Source organism: Leptonychotes weddellii, chromosome 5 (assembly GCF_054177405.1).
Source record: "Leptonychotes weddellii isolate Sample4059 chromosome 5, ASM5417740v2, whole genome shotgun sequence".
Lineage (NCBI taxonomy): Eukaryota > Metazoa > Chordata > Mammalia > Carnivora > Phocidae > Leptonychotes > Leptonychotes weddellii.
In genome coordinates, this window is record NC_138373.1 from 41,846,107 (window position 1) to 41,867,422 (window position 21,316).

Here is a 21,316-nt window from a genome sequence, read left to right on the forward strand (position 1 = left end):
GGGGGGGCGCGGTCACCAGGACCACGCAACTGTCCAGCCACAGAAGCAGGATCTGACTCGGGCTGTCGGGTTTCAAGCTGGAACTCTCCCGAGACACCTTTCCATGTCTCCCTTCTGCCTGCACCACGCGTAGGGCGTATGCGCTCCAGGACCACCACCCGAGGCAGGCTCCAGGGCCAGCTTGTCTGTCTTCTGTGCTGGTGAGCATCAGAGCATTCGAGAGCCAAGCCCGGCAGCGGGAAGACGCAGGAGATGGGGGAAGGCAGGAGGCAGTAGCCAAGCTCAGAGAGAACAGTGTGTGCAGAGAGCCCCTGGAGCCTTCGGCAGGAGGACACAACCAGGGGGACGACATGGCCATGAAACTCAGTCCTGGGCCTTCGGAGGCAGAAGGTCCTGGGAGAGCCCCTGGGTGAATTACCAGCTCCTGGAAAATGGAAGGGCTCTCTTAGGGAGTGCTGGCTTCCCTGGCATCAGAAACACCTGCGTGGAGACAGAACGAGGAAGAAGTCCTGCAGCAGCCAGTGCCTGGGGCTAGAAAGCTTGGATGAGCTTCAGCACCACGCCTGGAAGGACCGGTGACGCCATTGCTTGGCATCGTCCGGGAGGGTGAGACCTTGGCTTAAATTTCTCAGCTTCAGCTTCGAGACCGCTCGCTAAGCTTCTTCACTCTTCATACAATTCCAATCGAGGCTACTAGCATTCTACCCAAAACTTAGTTCCCACTGAATTTTAATTCATTACAAACCATGTTTCTCTTCCTGCAATAAACAGGCTGTAGATGGTTTTCAGGCGTCACTTGGGTGTTCGTTCAAGTCACCAAGAGACGGAAAGGTCCCCCAGTGACTCCCCAGCGAGTTCCTAAGAACACTGCTACAGAGAGTGCTGTTCACGCTCCACGGTCCACAGAAAATACTTAAAAGTCAAACCTGGAATGGGATTTTAAAAATTAAAGCTCGTGTGCCCAGCACCAGTAGTTTTAAACAATAAAATCATACACAAAATTTAGGGTCCCCTACAATTAGGCCTCTCCTGACCTGTAACTCATAGTACTTCCTCCAGGCACACACATTCCCCGAACAGCCCGTTCTCTAAAGACGTTTCAATGAGCAATAGATAAACACACACACTGTTTATGAGTGGAGGCCTCATAAACCCAGAGCAAATATTTACAGCTGATTCATAAACCTCTTAAACCCATAAACATTTTATCAGGGAAACTCTGACAATCTCCCGCCTCTGCCAAGGCACCAGTCGGAAGCGTTTTTCCCCATGACGTCATGAAAACCGACCATGAAACGCGACCAAGAAAATTCCACATTCTAAGAGAAAACAGACACACTATTAGTGGCCACTCGGTTGTAGAAAACAGAAGTCTATTTATGTGACCAGCACATTTCCTGATAGAAAAAGAACACTAGGGCGCCTGGGTGGCTCAGTCGGTTAAGCGACTGCCTTCGGCTCAGGTCATGATCCTGGAGTCCCGGGATCGAGTCCCGCATCGGGCTCCCTGCTCGGCAGGGAGTCTGCCTCTCCCTCTCCCGCTCCCCCCTCTTGTGCTCTCTCTCTCTCATTCTCTCTCTCAGATAAATAAATAAAAAATCTTTAAAAAATTAAAAAAAATAAGATTTTATTTATTTGGGCGCCTGGGTGGCTCAGTTGGTTAAGCGACTGCCTTCGGCTCAGGTCATGATCCTGGAGTCCCGGGATCGAGTCCCGTATCGGGCTCCCTGCTCGGCAGGGGGTCTGCTTCTCCCTCTGACCCTCCTCCCTCTCATGCTCTCTGTCTCTCATTCTCTCTGTCTCAAATAAATAAATAAAATCTTTAAAAAAAAAGAAAGAAAAAGAACACTAAAAGTGGAGGTGTGTACGTTTACGCACCTTATACATGATAGCGTAAAGCAGAGTAAACACATGGCTCACACACCTTTTTTTTTTTTAAGTAATCAAATCTTGGGTTTTGGTTTTACACTCTGAAATTGGCTAACTTTGGGAGGCTGAATGCTAACGTCCGTGACCACTTGCCAAGAAAAGAACAGAGAGTCTGCAGGTTTGGAGCCGATGAAATCTCATACAACACTTTCTCATGTGCTAGATATTCCTCATACACTCGGGAAGAGAAAGCAAGGCATTAAATTTTCGCGATTTTCACTGCTGACAGTCCGTTCATACAATCACAAGGCTTAAAAAGTCCTTCCATTGAGGGCATTAAACAGACCTACAGCACGAACGACACTCGGAAAGGGCTGGCCAAGGCCATGCCGAGGGCCGAGTTCACGGCTGCAGGACGTCCCCCAGGGAAGGGGGGACAGTCATCTGCACCCAGATGGCCAGAGAGATTTTCCAGAAAAAAGAAAACACATAAAAATCACCCAATCACCCAGCTGGGGGTGCGGGGGGGGAGGGGAGCGGCAATTAGTATTCTAAAGAGAAGTGTTTTTGGTCTTTTGTTTGGTTTTGTTTTTAACAGAGAACGCTAAAGTTCCTGGCACCAAGAATAAGAAATCTGAATTTTTCTAACAAGAATGTTGACTCCTTTCCTTCCAGAATAAAAAAGCCTGTGGGACTCCAGTTAATGTATTCCTAACACCAAAAGAAAAAAAAAAATTTTTTTTAAGCCCGCATTGCCAGCATAATTCTCTTTACTCAGAAGCCCGCCCAGTCTAAATGTGCACCACCACTTTATCTACAGACTTCATCGGGAAATTTGGCCAGCCTGGAAAAATAATGTCAAGGACTCTATCTATCACCATGTCAGCATATTGTTTTGCTTGCTTTTATAACGGCAACTGGAGAAGCCTAGAATTCCAGAAAGCCAATTTGGGTCCACGGCCTTCTCTGCATGCCCGGTGACAACACTGTCCATCCTGTCCGCTGGGGAGGCCTTCCGTTCATCCGTCTGCGCTCATCCGGGCAACGTCCTCCGCGCTCCTGGGAGGAAGAGTCATTTCACGTGGTGCCTATTTCCTTTACAGGACTGAGGTGCCAGTCAAACTAGGATTTGAGCTTTTCTTAGGAAAAGAGGCAAAACGGAAAATAAAAAAGCTGTTACTGGGAGTCGGAGCTCACTGCTGTACGGTGAAGTTTTCGCGTCAGAGGGATGGATCGTCCGTGCCAAGGAAGCGCAGTGGTTCGGGGTAGGGCATGGGGACACAAGTCAAAGCAGCGGAGTTGGGGGGGGCAACCACGGAAGGCGCTGGCCCTGTCACCTGGGCCGAGAAGAGCTAGAGGGAACCACGCGTTGTCACCTGCTGGGGAGCGACGGGCCTGCGTTCCAGCACACGTGGGGAGGGGCAAGCAGACATGTGGAGGAAAGGATAAGAAAGCAGCTGGGTTGTGCCTGCATCCCAGAAAGCGCGTGTGTGCGCGTGGAGGGGGCGTGCTCGCGTGCACGTGGGTGACTTCGCCCTGCACGGAAGGGCAGATACGACCCAGTGTGCAGAGCACCTGCTTCCGAGCCTCCGGACGCCTGGAATGAAATCCTGGCTCCAACACAAGAGCCAAGTGACTTCACCACGTCGTCCGGTTTCCTCCTCTTTACCATGTGGATAATAAAAGCAGCGCTTTCATGGGGTCGTGGAAGGGTAAACTGAGTCAACACACATAAAAGTCCTTAGAGAGTGCCTGCCATACCATTCGAACTCAGGATCATGTACCTACCTGTCCTCTGTCAATGGAGAACCAGCTGAGCCTGCCCTCCCCCTGCTCTTCTGGGAAGCGAGTCTCATCCAAAACGCTCGCGGCCAAACAGCCCACGGCGGCCCCAAGCATATCACAGTGGGCCCCACAACCAGACACCCACCCCACCGACACCAGAATGGGAACTGTTTTCTGTATTACCAGCTTGAAGGGGAAAATAAGCTTTTTGATGACTCGTACTTGAGTCCATTGTAACAGACGCAATGTTCGAGAAACACTGAGTTTCTCGAAGTTGGCCTCTGCTCTCTACAGAGGTTTAAGATCCTGCCTTAAATTTATTCCTCCTTTAGGAGTCGCTCTTCATGGCACCACCTACAAGTCTCCTCCACGAAGAGGTGCTTACGGAAATTCCAAGGGGAAAGGACAGATCAGCCACGTAAGGGGGAAAAAACCTCCGGGGCCCATGTCTGTACATGTTAAGATCATCTGGAGCTCTTCAGAACTACCATTTCTAGTAAAGATCTTCAGGTCTTGTATGATTCAGGTCCCCCATCGTGCACGAGCAAGGAAGCCTCCATGAAGTGTGTGCACACGACTGGCCGTCAGCACAAGCCCAGCCTGGCTGGTGACAGAACAAATCCCCTACTTCCCTATTCATGGAATCACCCGAGAGGAAATGCAGCACAAATAATTCTCCCAACACCATATTATTACCAACGGGCTTCAAAATCTACTTAAGCTAGACAGATATATTGCAGCTGTAAGAAAATGAAAAGTCAACACACGTTTCGTTTTTAAAACAGTTTTGAAAACATACCTTTGAAAATGAGGCAGTCACAGACACGGGATGTGCATTCGGCGAAGGCCTGTGAAAGCCCAGGGAACCAAAACTGGAAACGTAATTTCATGCAGCAAACGTAGACAGACTTTTTATTTTTTTTTATTTTTATTTTTTTTAAAGATTTTATTTATTCATTCAAGACACACACAGAGAGAGAGAGAGAGCACGAGCAGGGGGAGAGGCAGAGGGAGAAGCAGGCTCCCCGCTGAGCCAGGAGCTGGACATGGGGCTCGATCCCAGGACTCTGGGATCATGACCCAAGCCGAAGGCAGATGCTTAACCATATGAGCCACCCAGGCGCCCCTAGACAGACTTTTTAAAAAAAAAGCGTATTTGTACTTAAATGAGAGTAGAATTAGGGTGAACCTTCCGCCTATGGGACTCAGTTTCCTCAGAAGAGAATTTCCATACTTCCACTAGGGGACAATGACTCAGCTCTGCTTCTAGAAGTTTCCTCACTCCAGCTTACGTACAGAAAAATCCCAAGGGGGCGGGTGGGGAAACTGGGCTGATTCTGAAGCCGACACTAACATTTTTCCACATATTTAGGCAATAACTTCAGGGGTTTCCAGATTTTTTGCAGATAAAGATATAAATTTGAGTTAATGCAGTAAATCCAATGAAATCGAGCCATCTGTAATTTTGCCATTGACAGCACTCATCAGAATATGAAGACAACCATCGTGACTTCTCTGGATAAGGGTCAAATCTCTCACTGAATTAAGGATCAACATTTTGTACATGAATTCACCAGAGCAAACGTTCATGATCCGGACAGCTAAGCTGTCCTGATTTAATTTGCTGTTATGCAAATAGAGCAATCCTTTAAAAGAAGGAAAAAAAAAAGTGTCTTTTTAAAACGGACTCTTGTGTAAGCATTTAGAAAAAGAGACACATAAAAATTCATCGATGAAATACTAAAATTCAATCAAAGACTGGTTAGGTGTTGGGTTCCTTGAAGGGAGGAACAACTATACCACGGATTCACATGACCTAAATTTCTTTCCCATTAGGCACTTCTCTGAAAGCCGTGCTCAAGGTTTCGGAGAGGAGTGGGGGTGCCGGCATCAGTGCCTAGGCAGAGCCCGCTGTCCTGTCCCTCTGGGCACGAGGGACACAAGCTGACGTTCCCACCTCCCCTGCAGGGGTGCCAGCACGAGACAGGTCCTGGTCCAGAGGTTCTGAGCAAAACTAACAGCTGTGTGTTCGGAGCCAGAGCATGTCACACTGTTGATTCACGACCCTCGAGCTCTGCTTACCCCGTAACAAAAAATCGGTGTGGCATGAATCCGCAGAAAGCGCACCAGCTCTTTCTAGAGCTAGCATGAATGATATATAAACATTTGCTGTGTTAACCACTGAGATTCTGAAGTGATCTGTCACCTCACTGCAACCTACCCCTCTCCATCTAGTATTGGAAATACTACATTTTGAGCCAAACTTTGTGTAACTTTCAAGCTGCTCTATGCTTATAAATATGACAGCAAATCCTAGGAACAGGCAGTGCGAGAGATCTCGAGATGTCTGCCCCATTGTTTCCTGAACATTTTCGGGAAGGTATCGGTCACTAAATCAAAACGTCAGAGAGAGATCCAGAAAACAAAGTCCCACCTGAATCGAGACCTCCATTACCGCTTGCTGAGCTTTGCTGTTTTTCCAAGGGTGAGGAGGAAGGGTCCTGCATGCTGGAAGCTGACAAGCTGCTCTCCATGCCTAGTGAGTAAGGATCCTCTTCTCTTAATGCATCCTGCAGCAAGAATTACCTAAGAGCAACCAACAAAGAAAAAAAAAAAAATCAGAGCACCTTGATTATATTCCTTTGTTTTTAAAGTCCCCTCCAAAATAAGAGCATCCTATCAGAGCTGCTACCAGGTGACTATAACATGTAGGATGCCACGTAATGCTGATAACAGAAAATACCCACACACGGGTGAGACGTCTCGCGTGTCCCAAGCAATGTGCGACCGGACCCAGTTAAAGTACCGACGTTTGCCAATGTGCTTTCTGACCAATTAGATTTTTCCTATAATAGCATGGCTATTCTTCACTTGCATTCAGATACGACAGGTGGAAAAACAGGTAAAATGACAGGCGCTTCTCACAGAACCTACAATTTGGTTCATTTACATTACAGCCCATGAAACAGCCAGGCATGCGCCCCCCCCTAAGGGTCGCCACTCCTAAGGGTCGGCCGCTGACCTCTCTGGTGGTTAGACAGACACAGCCATGCGGGGCTTTTAAATCTTTCACTCATTCAACATCTACTTTTATTGCACACGTAGATGAAAGATTAAATCAGCAAAAGGGCAAGGATGCATGAAGAAAACCATAGTGCCTCTACACCTATAAATAGAATATTTGTCACTCAAATACCTTTTAAGAATACCACCCCCTTTTAAACCGCTGGCCACATGCACTCGTGCGTGTGCGAGCACGCGCGCACACACACACTCTCTCACGTGCACACACCCCTTTTGGTGCTATTCAGTTTGCTTTCCTGGAAAATTATTTTGAGGGGGGGTCAAAATTAAAGGTTCATAAGAGGGTGTTAGTCATCGGTGCAATGGCAGGAAGAAGACAAAAAACTCTGCCAGGAGGAGATGGGCAAGGTACCAGGTACACAGCATGGGAACTTAACCCAGCACGTATTTATTAGCTACCTGTTTATATAAAATACTATGGCAGACGCTGTGGGGGCAGGGATACAAAGCCATTTCTCAATCAAAACACAAAGAAAGGAAATACCTATTTTAGAATAGGAACCATGGAAATGTCTAGACTGCTTCTTCCAGCAGCGACCTATGCATCTTGCTGGTATGAAGGTAAGTACACGAATAAGCAAATGAAATGACAAATTATCAGGCAAACATAACCAACCGGGAGATTATCTTTTACTCATCCCACAGTCTCTGAGCACAGGTGCTTTTTCTATTTTCTGAAGCAAAGTGAGGCTGTGCGGTCTGAGGAGAAGTCAGGATGAGAGATACAATGCAAGGCAGGGCTGTCCCAAAAAATAGGAAAGCACTGGTTAAAAGGCTGAAATGGTTTCTTGGGTTTGTTTAAAAGCCACATCAAGGATCGGTAAATACCACAGGCTCACCGGAGCGCTGCATGGGGCCGAGAAAGCAAGGCAAGCCAGTCCTAACCCCGCCCTGCAGCAACATCTAAGACCAACGGTGCAAGAAAACTGGGTGCGCACACGAACGACTTAAATGTAAATAGAAACTCAGAGTGTTTGTCTTTTTTCTTTAAATGAAAGATTAAGTAAAGGAACCCGTGGAACAGATAGACGGGTTCCAAGATGCTTTAAAACAGAGGGCATTGGCAAACCCAGCACTTTGCACACTGAGGCTGACTAATTTTACCCCAGCGACATCAGTTTGCTAAAACAACGCACACGATGACAGGCAGAAATGTGTTCTCCTAATAAGAACGCTCCTTTCCGAGTCCTATTATGACACAGACACTGGTATTTGTGGGGAGCCATGGTTCTGGAGATCTCCTCCCCACGGGGCTGCACGAAGCCGACCAGAGAGGAGAGGCACAGGCCGGCAGGGCTCCCTGCAAGTTCTCGTGCCCTAGACCTGGATGTTACAGCGGGTGGCGGTACTCACCAGTGTGTCTCCAGCGCCACCAGCATCCAGGAGCAATGGCCAATGCCATCTGCAGAGAACTCGCCTGTTGATAAGCAAATGTGGCCAGCCCACCAGAGACCCAACAGCCAACAAGCGCCGGGTGCGAGAACACGCACAGGGAGCACGCAGCGGACAACACACACCTGCCTGCAATGACGGAAGCATGTGTGTGAGTTTGCGGATCACCCGATCACCTAGACGGGGACACCATGCCCACCAACAACAGGGGAAGACGCGGCACCCTCTGCAAAACACTGCCTCCCTCACGGATGTCCACTGGAGTCTGTCGGGGACATTTCCAAGGATGGGGGGGTGCAGAAGGACAAGCAGCTGAATGACACAGGAGGGGGGAACACTTGGAGCCAACAGAGTATCACAGACAGCCCGGAACAGAGGGCATCCCCACTGGGGGCACGCGCTGACCCCTTACAAGCTGGTCAGCAACAGGGAACACTAGAGACACAGACAGAAGCAGAGATCACCACGAGGTTGTGGGGGGCAGGATCGGAGAACGTGCTAGCAGAACAGATTCAAGGCTGAACCCCAAGCAGAGGAGAATGGTTTGCCAAAGCAAGGACCCCAACTCTGCGGGCAGGAGTAGACACCGCAGGATTCACTGCAGGGAGTGCAATGATCTGATTGATCTGTTCCAGAAAAGTCGCTCCAGCCAGACAGACGGACAGATGGGGACACGACTGAAACAGGACCGTGTGGACGGAGGTCTGGGGAGAAAACAAGGAAACAAGCGCGCGGCGTATTTCAAAAGTACAATCCACAGGACGTGGTGCAAACGACCCAGGAGTCCCCCCGACATTAACAAGGTGCGATCTCTTCACAGCTTGGAGGCAGTTTCCTAGAATAAATCCCTTTCCACAGCTCACTCTCAGCAACGCATGGAACCTAGGCAGTGCCTCTGGAAATAAACATTACCGGAGAAATCACATTAAATAGGGGAATGACAAACCCGTCCACAGAAATTTACTTCCGATGGACTTTGTGGGGGTAGCAAATCTCCCTGGTGAAAACTGACCCAGAAGCTCTGCAAAATGAAAACAGGATTTTGAAAAGCAAATCCTTTTCCTGCCTCCAACACCCTCACCCCCAAAAAAGGGCTATTTTTAAAAGGAAGCATATTTCATTTTGATTCTTAAAATATATATTAGTTTCAAGACCAAAGGTAAAACTTTCTATTAATGAAAGTACCTTTTTTTCTGAAGACATGAAAAGAAAGCTCACAAAGCTGGGTTTTTAAAGGGTAACTTCCTGTTTTTTACAATACACTTGTGATCCTATGTAAAGTTAATCCCACTCTAATTGGCTCCTCTCCTCTCTAAAGTTGTTGAACAACACAATTATAGTAACTTGGAGAGTAACAAGGCCACGATCTAGCTGTGTGACCTAGGCAAATAACTTGACCTCTCTGTTCCTCTAAACTTCTCATGAAAGCTTGATTAGATGTAATCATTGGGCCCTTTTCAAATCTAAAGTTCTATGAATCTACCAGAGCTTTTTTCAGTGTTTTATTTTTCTGCATTCAGATTACCTGTTTATCTGAAAGAAATTTTTTTTTTTTTAAAGATTTTATTTATTTATTTGAGACAGAGAGAATGAGAGAGACAGAGAGCACATGAGAGGGGGGAGGGTCAGAGGGAGAAGTAGGCTCCCTGCCGAGCAGGGAGCCCGATGCGGGACTCGATCCCGGGACTCCAGGATCATGACCTGAGCCGAAGGCAGTCACTTAACCAACTGAGCCACCCAGGCGCCCCGAAATTTTTTTTTTTTTAATCTGAAAGAAATTTAACAGAACAAGCATCCTCCCCTGTTAATTCTTTTCTGCCTCCTCCTATCATTTGGAGAATATTCAGAGACGGTTAAGTAATTTTAGCATAAGCCAAGCAAAGTCTTGTTAGGAAGAAAATGGGTGGGGAAGAACACTCACTAGATAGTATTCTAGAGCTAACCAGAAATTATTAGGGGTTTTTACCTATTTTGAATTATCTTTAGGCCAGCAAGGTCCAGTAGAATTTTCTAGATCTGCACGGTCCAGTACAGTAACCAGGAGCCACATGTGGCTACTGGGCCTTTGAAATGCAGCTAGTGTGAAAGAGGATTTCAATTTACATTTTCATTAATTTTAATTTAAAAGTCATATCGGCTGCCGTATTAGGGAGCACAGCTAGCCCACCGCACAGGTAAGCCAGAGTTTACTATATTTGAATTTGGAGCATGTCCTAAAAATAACCATCAATTCTTGGCTCTCTTGAAAGTTTTAATTTAACAATAGCAAGCTAATTAAAAGAGAACACAGGCATTTTAAAACCTAAGAAACTTCAAAAAGAGACTTAACAGCTTCCCCGTGATATTCCACAAACATTTCACAACGAACGTTCCAATGTAGCGGATTTTTATAGAATGTGCTGCATTTTTGCATCAATATAATTTCAAAGAAGAAACGATCTAATAAGCTAAAGCATGTGCATCACACGAAAATCGTTTCCTGTTTTCATTCATCTATAAATTCAGGAAAATCATTCCAGCTCAAAAATGTAATCAGGCATAAAGTTTTCCTGGGAAGGAGAAAGAAGAGTGCATGAATGTAACTATTAAGAAATCAGTCAAGTATCAATGGCTCATAGAATACTCATTAAAGGGGGAAAAGTTTGCTCAAGTTTTTATGACTTCTTGGGGACTCAGCTCTCTGCACTTGCCCCTGACCAGATACTGTAAAAAAGGATTCGGGGACTATAAAGTAAGACATCAATTTAAATGCACCTAATCAATCATTTTAAATAGAACTCAAGGGTAACATTATAAATATCAAAAAGAAAGCCACATCAATGAGTGGCAGAGTTATTCTGTAAGGACAAGTGACAAGGCTTTTATTTACACAGGCGACTGCAGAATGTATTTATTTTGGCGAATGACACATCACACTTGCACTTTTCCAATAATATTTACTTTCTTCCTTCCCATAAAAGGTATACACACTCTGTAGAAATCTAGGAAAATAAAATTATAAAGGAACACATTAAAGTCACTTGTCACTCCAACACCCAGGGAGAATCACTTTTATGTGGATAACACATCCCCCTGACAGCTTCTCTGCAGGGTTTGAGTTCATGTAGAATTTAGAATTTTAATTCTTGTTTCATTTACCATTACACAGGAAGCATTCCTCCCACGTCGTTAAAATTCCTTGAAAACATAACTTGAAATGGTTGCACAATTTTTATTATAATATGAATACAGTAATTTATTTACCATTCCCCTCCTACTGACCATTAAACTTTTTTATTTTTCCCCATCATCGTCAGTGCTGTGCTGGTCATCCTCAGCCATTAATGTTAATGCACCTCTGATGTGGCCTTCCCATGCAATCCCAAAGGTGAGATGAGGGGCCAAATGCAGGAACAGATCGAAGCCTCACAACCCACACTGCCCAAATGCTCTCCAGCCCACAGGACTCACTTGCACCGCACTTAGACTGTGCCTAGCAGTGACGACAGACTGTATCTGAAGCCAACCCCCTCCAGGCCATCAGCCGCGTTTCCTTTCCCCTTTTTCAATGTGACATTCAAAAAACACAACATGCCATTGTAACATGCTACCCTCATGTGATAACCCTGCTCATCATATCCTTCCCACATTTTAACTGTTGGTATTTCATATAATTTTTAAGAGCGCTCCATATTCTATGTCACAAAACCGCTGCAAATATCTTCCCCAACTTTCCTTTTAGTGGCTCCTTTTGATAAAAGATTAGTTCTTTTTCTTAACTTAGTCAAATCTATCCATTCCCTTGAGTTTTCTAAAAACTGTATTTTCTTTTTTTTTTTAATGAGAGAGAGAGAATCTTAACCAGGCTCCATGCCCAGCGCAAAGCCCAACGCGAGGCTCGACCTCACAACCCTGAGATCATGACCTGAGCCTAAATCAAGAGTCGGGTGCTTAACCAACTGAACCACCCAGGGACCCCTAAAAGTTGCATTTTCAAAAAAGCCCTCCCCCCACCCCGAGACACCAGAAGTCTAACTTCTCTGGGATTCCAAGGCTTACACTTAACTCTTTAACATAGGGGGAATTTCTGCTCAAATATTCTGTGAGGGGCAGCTCTGGGCTGTCCCCTCCCGCCCCTCCCCCGAGCACAGGTAATAACCCATTTGTATCCCATTGGGTTTCCACATTCTGTCTTTATCATATATTAAAAACTTACGCATACAAGGCTGTGTTTCGGTGTACCAAAACTTCCTTGAATTATGAGAAAATTCAGAGAAACAGAAGTATGACTTGTATCCATATATTCCCCCTTAGTTCAGCAGCCATTAAATTTGGAGTCCTTTGGGGTTGGTTTATAAAGGGACAACCATGATTTTGCACGGCCTGAAATGCAGTCTCCTATGACTTTATCATCACGAGGCATTTGACCGTGAATGGATTACTGTGTATCTGAAAGACACACGGGTAGAAATTTCTGTGCATCAGAGACTGCTCACTGTCCCTCCTCCACCCTCAACATCCGCTTTCCCCCATCATCTACAGAGAGGTGTAAATGGCCAAGGAGTTGGATGTGGTCGTGCCAGATGCATGGCACAACCGAATCACCTGGAGGGCTTGTCAAACCTCAGGCTGCTGGGCTCCACCCTCAGAGTCTCTGATCGATAGATCAGGAGAACTGCCGATGCATTCGTATTTCTAACAAGTTTCCAGGTGCCGCTGATGCTGCTGGTCCGAGCACTACACCTGGAGAACCACAGCTTGATGAAAAGATTTTTGTCTGGGGTGCTGAGAAAGATAAAGTAGTTCTGCATCAAGAGATATTTAACATAGGTGTACTAAAAAAATACATATATTTCTGCAAAGTCATTTACATGTGGAGAGGGGAAGGTTGGTTCTTTCAGAAATAGCTCTGCATTAAATAGTCTTGCATGATAAGTAGTGTTCCTTACAGAATGCCAGTTACCTCAGTTCCATCTTACAAAGTCAAGCTTTGCTACACCATCTGCCGAAAGGAGTTACAGTTTATCAAGATTGCATCATGTTGACTCTTCGTCGGGGAGCCACGCTCTTAATGGATCTATGTATCTGACCGAATTATTTTTTGCAGGTCTCTTTTCTCAAAAAGCAAGAGGAAACTGGGTTGTACAATCTCTAGGGACTCTTCCCATGGTGTCCCTCACTCCTCGCAATGCCCTTCTCCTTCAGATCCCTTGGCTGATTGCCATGGTGTTCATCTCCACACTGCTGATAACTCACTTATGAACTTCCCAGCTGCTGTCATCAAGTCATGGGCTAGCACTCAGCCTGCTCTTCCTCCCTCCCACCCTTCGCCCCCTAGCAGGTGTGACCCCGAAGCTCTATGAGGACGTCCCAGCTGACCCCGCAGCACCCTGGGACTGTGTCCTTTTCCTCACACAACTCTGCCCTGGAGTCAGTCATGACCTTGTTCTTTCCACGTCCTTAGTTTTAACATACTTATCACCCATTCGAAAGAACGCAATGTTTCCACTCACTGTGGAATTCTCCTCTCCATAAACTGAGATATATAGGCATTTTGTTAATTTCATCTCAAGAACTTTCCACTAGAGCCTCTGTTCTGCTCCCATCCAGACGAACTGCCTTCTATGCCTGGCTGGCTGGCAAACGCCATCCTGAGACCTTGCTTCTCTCTCCTTTGTCACACAGCCTCTCTTCTGGGTCCCATGTCTTCCCCATTCTCGCTTTTCTCCCTTTTGAGGAGGTATGTTCCCTAAGAAAGGATTTAGGTGGAAAACATGAGGCCTTGCATGGTTGAAAATGCCGTTAACTACCCTCACGTTGGAACTAGTAGTTTAGGTGGGGAAAAAACTTCCAAGGTCAAGGGGTGCCAGGGTGGCTCAGTCGGTGAAGCATGTGCCTTCGGCTCAGGTCATGATCTCAGGGTCCTGGGATCGAGTCTCACATGGGGCTCCAAGCTCAGCGGGGAGTCTTCTTCTCCCTCTGCTGCTCCCCCTGCTCATGCTCTCTCTCTCTCTCTCTCACTTGCTCTCGATCTCAAATAAATAAAATAAAATCTTAAAAAAAAAAACCCTCCGCGGTGGAAAAAACATCTCGCAGAGTTTCAAGGGCTTCTGTCCACCGTCTCCCAGCTTCCACCGGGGAAGTCTGGCAGCAGTCCAGTTACTGGGGCCTCTGAGCTGAAACTTCTCAATGACGTGCCTACTGACGATCTGCTTGTGGCTTCAGGGCACACTGGCTTCTTTCAAGTTTAAAATTCATGTTCTTGTGCTAGGATATTTTCTTGAATTACTACTAATTTCCTCAACTCTGTTTTCTGTTCTTTTGCCCAAATATTCAATCAAATGTCGGACCTCCTCAATCTGCTTAATTTTTTCTTTTATGTTCTGTTGCTTTTTCTTTTCTTTTTTTTTTTTTTAAATCTTCCACCTAGGATCTATCATCAGCTTCTTCCTCTAGCTCTTCTATGGAGCTTTACAATTTAATTTTACAAAGCTCTTTTTAAATTCTCGTTAAGACTCCCTTCCCCACCCTATCCTGTTCTTGTTACCAGGATGCAAAGTCTGCTATTACCTCCCTGTGGTGATTCGTGATCTTCTTTTAGAGATTTTTCTTCTCTCCTTCATAAGAGAAGTTATTTTGTTCTCTTTGTTGGTTTTGGTCTCTACTTTTTATGTTAGGTACCTTCCTCAGAAGATTGGTAACACTTTGTGGTTCTCCTGTTTAAGAGGGGGGCACTGAGGGGCTGGCTGGCGTCTCCAAGCCAAGTGAGGCTGTCAATCCTGGGAACCCATCTGGAGGTCAGCTGGGTCATTCCAAGAGGAAATCCCAGCATGAGTGTCTTTATGTCTTTACTCCCAGGTTGGTCAACATACACTGAAAAGGATTCCACCATATTCCATTATAGAAGGGCTGGGGTCTCTGCCTACTGTCACCGGTTTAGAAGGGAACGTCTCAAAACACACACATCACTTTCTTCCCTGAGATGAGGCACGTGCAGTCTCCAAGAAAGATCCCCCGCTTAAATCCAAAGCAACAGAGGAGTCCAGCTCCAGCTTCAGATCTCCACTTATGAGAATCAATAAATTCTCTTCCTTCCTTCCTTCCTCACCCCACTACTGACTAATATACCACTTCTTCATCTTGATTTTGTTTTATAAGACATGAGGAGGGCGCCTGGGTGGCTCAGTTGGTTGAGCGACTGCCTTCGGCTCAGGTCATGATCCTGGAGTCCCAGGATTGAGTCCCGCATCGGGCTCCCTGCTCGGCAGGGAGTCTGCTTCTCCCTCTGACCCTCCCCCCTCTCATGTGCTCTCTCTCATTCTCTCTCAAATAAATAAATCAAATCTTTAAAAAAAAAAAAAGACATGAGGAATGTTACACTCTTACTGTGCAGAGACAATTATCCAAACTCAGGTGAAAACATGAAGCTTTTTATTGTAAGTCACGAGGCTGCCTCCAAAGGCTTGCAGCTCACAAGGGCTCACTTTAGTGAACTGCACTGTATTAGTGATAAAAGAAATGTCCCGTTTCTTTTAGTTACCCAGACTTTTTAAAGTGATCTGCCTCAAAGTAGTTCAAGAAACTTGCGATGTAACTACTTAACATACTCATAATTTCATGCTCCCTACTCTGAAGTGGGAAAAGGTTTGCAGTTGTTCATTTCTTCACATGACTCAGAAAAGCAAATATTCTCCAGATAGAAAATAAAATGTGAAGGTCTAAACTCAAAGCTTATGAAATTCCAGACATGCTCTAGCTGCCCATGGATATCTAGCGTGTCTAAGTCGCACAGAAAATGGCCTCATTTCATACTCGGGAAATCTCGAAATGAGCACAGGACACCTAACCTGAGCTAAGACCTTTCAAAATATTTCAAATAAAGCGGAAAATATCAGAGGATTCTGAAGGATGTACAACCTAATTTTTTTCCCAAATCTGATCTCTGAAAAATCACTACTTCCATCTTTGGAAGAAGCAACATGCAAATAAACAGCCAAATAACAGCCTGAGATCTTGAGAGTGGCTACAAGAACCATACCTGTAAAGGGCTTTGAAGAAGAAAAGCCATGTTAAGGGCCTAGCGCTATGATCGAGGAGAGCCTCCTTCTATTTATATCCACCCTGTCACCGGATCCAACCTGCTAATAAAGCCTGACTGCGCCCATCCCCTCCTGACTCCTAATAGCCAACACGCAGCCTTTCTAAGAAGAGACAGGTCCTGCCTGATTCCATCATCAAGTGAGATGAACTGATTCTTTGGGGCACAACGTTCATGAAATTCTGCCATCCGCCACATGCTCAGAGCTTGATTCACCTTGATTAGGACAGCAATTTACTGGCCATTTGTCAACCGGGCTTCGTTGGTTTTCACTCTAAATAGATTGAAATCTGACACAAATTGCTGTCCCCGCACAAGAAATGCTAATTTTTTACAATCAGATTCATACCTCAATCCTGGGAAATAAGATATGTGGGGGAAAAGAGGTACTCCAGGAGAAAACACCAGGGCTGGCTGGCGGCAGCCTACGGTTCCCACAATAACGTACCGTGTCTTCTAATTCATGGTTTTAACTGTCACCTCTTAACCTCCCAATCAAACGGCATGTATTACTCAAGAGTAAAGGTGAACGAAATCAGTGCTTCCAAAGGGACATTATGCAACATGAGAAACACGGCAGCGTCCCAAGCTACCTGCTCAAGAGAAGAGAAAACCCAAGCAAAGGGCAGCTGAGCTGTGCACTGGCTCAAAAGTTCACTTACTAATTTACTATTTACCTACAGATTATTTAGGGACCCTTTACTACTTATTGGCTCTAAAGAAGGATGGCGCCTTGAAATCCCCAACGGAATCTACTATGCAATAGGTCTTTGCATCCAGGTGGTGATAAAGGGTTTCTTGCACCAGAAATTTGCTTCCAAGCCACCAAGGTTAAACACGGTCCTCACGTGACCCTAGGACTGACATGAGATACTTTACACCAAAGAGCCTGGAAAGGCCTTACGATAAAAAAGCATGATTTTTAGAATTAGCACAGACATCGTCCCACGCGGTCCTGACATCTTGAACTAAGCCTGGGGTTTCCCTGTCACCTACAAAGACTGAAATGAATTAGAGCATCCATCCAAGCCTCTGACAAAGCTAAAACATCCTTCATATTTTACAGGAGATGTGTATCCCACATTACATGCCCATGTGTGGAAGTCACTAGCCCATGTACCGTACGTATGATCATGAGAACTCAAAAAGCAAAGAATTCTGACAAGGGATCCTTCAGTAAGCTAGACATGCGTAGATAATGTCTAATCATCAGCGCCTAATTTTCTGAGGGGATCTTATGTATCGGTTACTTCAAGCAGCACAGATACACAGCAATGATGCTTGAGAAATGCCACACACTTCAAAATGTCTAATGGAAGCCAGCCTGGAGAGCTGTGCAATCTCCTCGGGGATTCATAAAACAACTAGAGAGCATTTCAGGTGTTTACCTGAAGCCATACCTATAACCATAAAATTGGGCATGAATCAAATTTTATAAATCATATCATTTAAATGCATGAAGGAAGTTGACTTCAGTGGTGTCCCACTGCATATCGTTATGCAGTCAATAAAAACACCCTAATTTAGTTTTGTTAGTACAGAACATGGGGAAGTAATTCACGGAGATCTGGCCTTTACACTGGAATGTAACGATCACTAAACCAGAATGTACCCTTGGCCTTCTAATCGCAACAAGCAACACTGTTATCATCTGCCAAACACAGGGCCTGCTCTAAAAGTCTCGCCTCCCAGGCGCACAGTTCAGGGAATCTGGGTTTTCACGGACCTTCCTTGTTAAAACAAAGCGTATATGGGAGGAGACAGTAATAGAGCCTCCCCTCAAATGGAATAAAGACTCAAAAAAAACAAAATATTACCCATGGTCTGAGCTGGATCCCGAAAGCTTTCGTAAAAAGAGGTGGGTCAGGACCTAAATGCCCAGCTGGCTAGTCACAGACTTAACCTGATAAACTGCATTAAGGCATTGAGGTTCCGTAGCCACAGAGGGGGATGGAAAGGGGAAAGGTGTCCTGCATTTTTCAGCTAGTTGGGAAGGATAAAGCATATTTAAAGTTTTAAAGACAATGAATGACAAGGGCCAAAACGAGGCTCCAAATAGTCTCTGCTATGCCGCTTAGAGTCGTCCTGCCTCCTGCAAGCGTAACGTCAGCACGGAGAACCATGACTGGTGGGTTTGATTCCAGAGTTGGCTGTTTTTCTGGACCAGGGGATGTCACCTTGCCTTACCTGACATCACGGACACACCCTTGGCAGGGGTTACACACACCAGGGCATGAGGCACTGGAGGATCTCAGAAACTGTCAGCTTCAATACAAAACATTACCCGCGGCATTCTGTTTCATTAGCACACTGATGTTAATGCTTCTCGCAAGATTCTGGGCCTGGCGATGGACTCCTCCCAGCGTCCCACTCAGCTAGGAAAGCCCTGTCCTCGGAAATGCCTGAAGAAAACATTGATGCCTAAAGAAATCTCACCTGCCACCAGATAAACATCTGAAAACTCACTCCCACCCCACCCGCCCTCCAAGAAAACATACATACATACATACATACATAAATAAATAAAAACGCTGGGAGGTAAGTCTCTCAAACACACATCTTGTACACACTCGGGACTTTAAAAGCCTCTGTGTAACTAGGCCACGTGGAAAATGAAGACTGAGAACTGCAAGTGATACGAACAAAGACAAAACACGTAGGATGAGGATGCAGTGTTTGGCGACCAAAATTGGGCTGACACGTCAGTGTCAATCATGGCCAATCAGTTTGAGCAAAACGAGCAAAAACAGGATCCAACCTACAGCCTTCAACAGGCAGCCAGAGGCTGGAGCAGTGATTTTGCATCTGTTGTTCGTCCGTTGACAAATAAAGACATCGTAAGTACAAAAGAGTAAGTACGATCAAAGCAGATTAAGTGTAACTTAGTGAGTTAATATCAACAAGGATATGAATGCATAAGACAAGTAGGCTTCCTGGAAAAGTACATGTTTGCAGTCTGGACTTCCGCTGTGTTAATGACTTCTGTCCTCCAAACCCTCCTTTTCCTCCCCAGGTACCTCCATGCTAAGGCTCCTATTTCCCTCGCTCTCCACCTTTCAAAAGGCAAATCCAGCTTCTTCCCTGCAGGAATAAATGCACACAACACAGTGATCCAACCGAAACGTTGGCAGTGTTCTTTGTCCCCTAATCCCCCTTGACTTTTTCTGTCCCTTATCTCTACTCATTTTGTGGGACGTTTCTGCAAGCTCTCCACAGTGCTGGAGAAGCAATGCGTCTCTTTCAGCAAGAGTACCAACTGGAAGCCTGTCTGGAACAGTCTCTTAGGGAGCTCTGCCTTTTTTCATTAAAGACCTCTAGCCTGGGGCGCCTGGGTGGCTCAGTCGGTGAGGCGTCTGCCTTCAGCTCAGGTCAGGTTCCAGGGCCCTGGGATCGAGTCCAGCATTGGGCTCCCTGCTCAGCCGGGAGTCTGCTTCTCCCTCTGCCTCTCCCTTCCCCCTGCTCATGAGCGCGTGCTCTCTCTCTCTCTCAGATAAATAATCTTTAAAAAAATAAAGACCTCTAGCCCACGCCATGCACCAGTTGGCATCATTTATATCAGATGATAGATCCCCTCTTCCCTTGCATGTCCAGTGTTTGTGCTAAGCACATAGACAAGTTGACTACGAGTGAATCCTCAAGATGACTACAACCAAAGAGCATTTTTTTTTTTAAACCACCCAGACGGAAACATCCTTTCCAACGTGGAGGTAGGAAGTAAAGGCGTCCTTTGCAACAGTAAAGTATGTAGGAGAGAGATTTTTTTCTCTAACAAAAAGATAGCATATTTGTCACAAATCCGTAAAAGTAAACCTGGCTTTCACCTTTTAAAGCCGGCCTGTAAAATATATTTGTACCTAGCAAGAATTCTATCTGCCATTCATGGCAGGAAAAATCGAAAACTGGAAGTAGAGGGAGGATTAAAGGAAAGTGACTTAGCCAAGGTCACACGCACACACATACACCCCCCTGGAGCCAGACCAGGGGTTCTGAATCCCTAAGCCCGGTTCACTCTAACCATGAGACCGTAGCTTATCTTCCTTTAGTGCACTTCCTAAAATAATGCCAAAAGCCAATTTCCAGAAAAATCCTGCTTACTTTGGATTTGGCAAAACTCGACATCTTCTCCTGAGCTTTAAAGGAGGTGAAATTAATATGTATGTGCTCGTCTACAGCAAAGAAACTTTGATGGCCAGCTTCGAGCCTGAGGTCAACCTCACCATGTGCACAACCCACTGACAAGAGCAGAGTGGGCACAGGAAGGACCATGCTTACCCAGGCCTCACACAAGGAGCCGCTCTGAAGTTTTCTGTTTCTACTCAAGAAAACAATAACGTAATAAAAGACCAAAATCTTTAGTTGAATCTAAAAGACTACGCTCATCGGTAGTCGACACTAGTTAGAAAAGAAGGGCACCTGGGTGGCTCAGTGGTTAAGCGTTTGCCTTTGGCTCAGGTCATGATCTCAGGGTCCTGGGATCGAGCCCCGCATCGGGCTCCCTGCTCAGCATGGAGCCTGCTTCTCCCTCTGCTTGCTGCTCCCCCTGCTTGTGCATGCTCTCTCTCTCTCTCTCTCTCTCTAATAAATAAAATAAAGTCTTTAAAAGAAAAAGAAAAGCTACTTAGAAGGGAAAATTCTAGCTCTCTTCCCCAGCTGTCCCAAGGTCCTTTGGAGTTCCACTCTCCACTTGCCTACGACTTGAGAATTTTTCCACTTACTCTCACCTACGCTGGTGTGGGAATGTCTTTCAGAGAGGAGAGAAAAAAGGAAACTGATGTGTAGGAAAACCAATTACCTTTTAATTAAGCTGAAATTTCAGAAACACAACACTTTTCAAAACTGTAATGGCCAATTCACATGACAGGGAGCAACATTCTATCCCAACCCAGGACACTGAATATTTTCACTTCTACATTTAAAAACAGAGATTTAGCTTCATCTAGAGGCTCTGCTCTTCCATGACCATCTGAAATAAATGTAAACAGAAAATGCTCTAGTCTTCCTGCATTGCAAATCAAGTTCAAAAAAAAAAAAAAAAAAAAACCCTATTTATATGATGCCCTAGAACCTCTCCAAAGACTCTATCTCCTTATCAATAAAATAAAGATAACG

At 45.6% G+C, this 21,316-nt stretch overlaps 1 protein-coding gene across 6 annotated transcripts in view; it reads right to left on the minus strand.

The window, feature by feature from the left end:
• The window catches only part of SFMBT2 (Scm like with four mbt domains 2), a 229,429-nt gene that overhangs the window by 200,171 nt on the left and 7,942 nt on the right, over positions 1-21,316 (minus strand). For 3 of the 6 annotated variants that reach the window (XR_014145456.1, XM_081820547.1, XM_081820543.1), the window contains exon 1: positions 6,089-9,706. Coding sequence is in view for 5 of the 6 variants with exons in the window: in XM_081820547.1 (XP_081676673.1) it covers positions 6,089-6,188 (100 nt within the window). In the remaining variant the exon portion in view is untranslated. Of the gene's footprint in view, positions 1-6,088; positions 9,707-21,316 lie in introns of those variants that run through there. The other 3 variants (XM_081820544.1, XM_081820545.1, XM_081820546.1) reach the window with 2 other exon arrangements.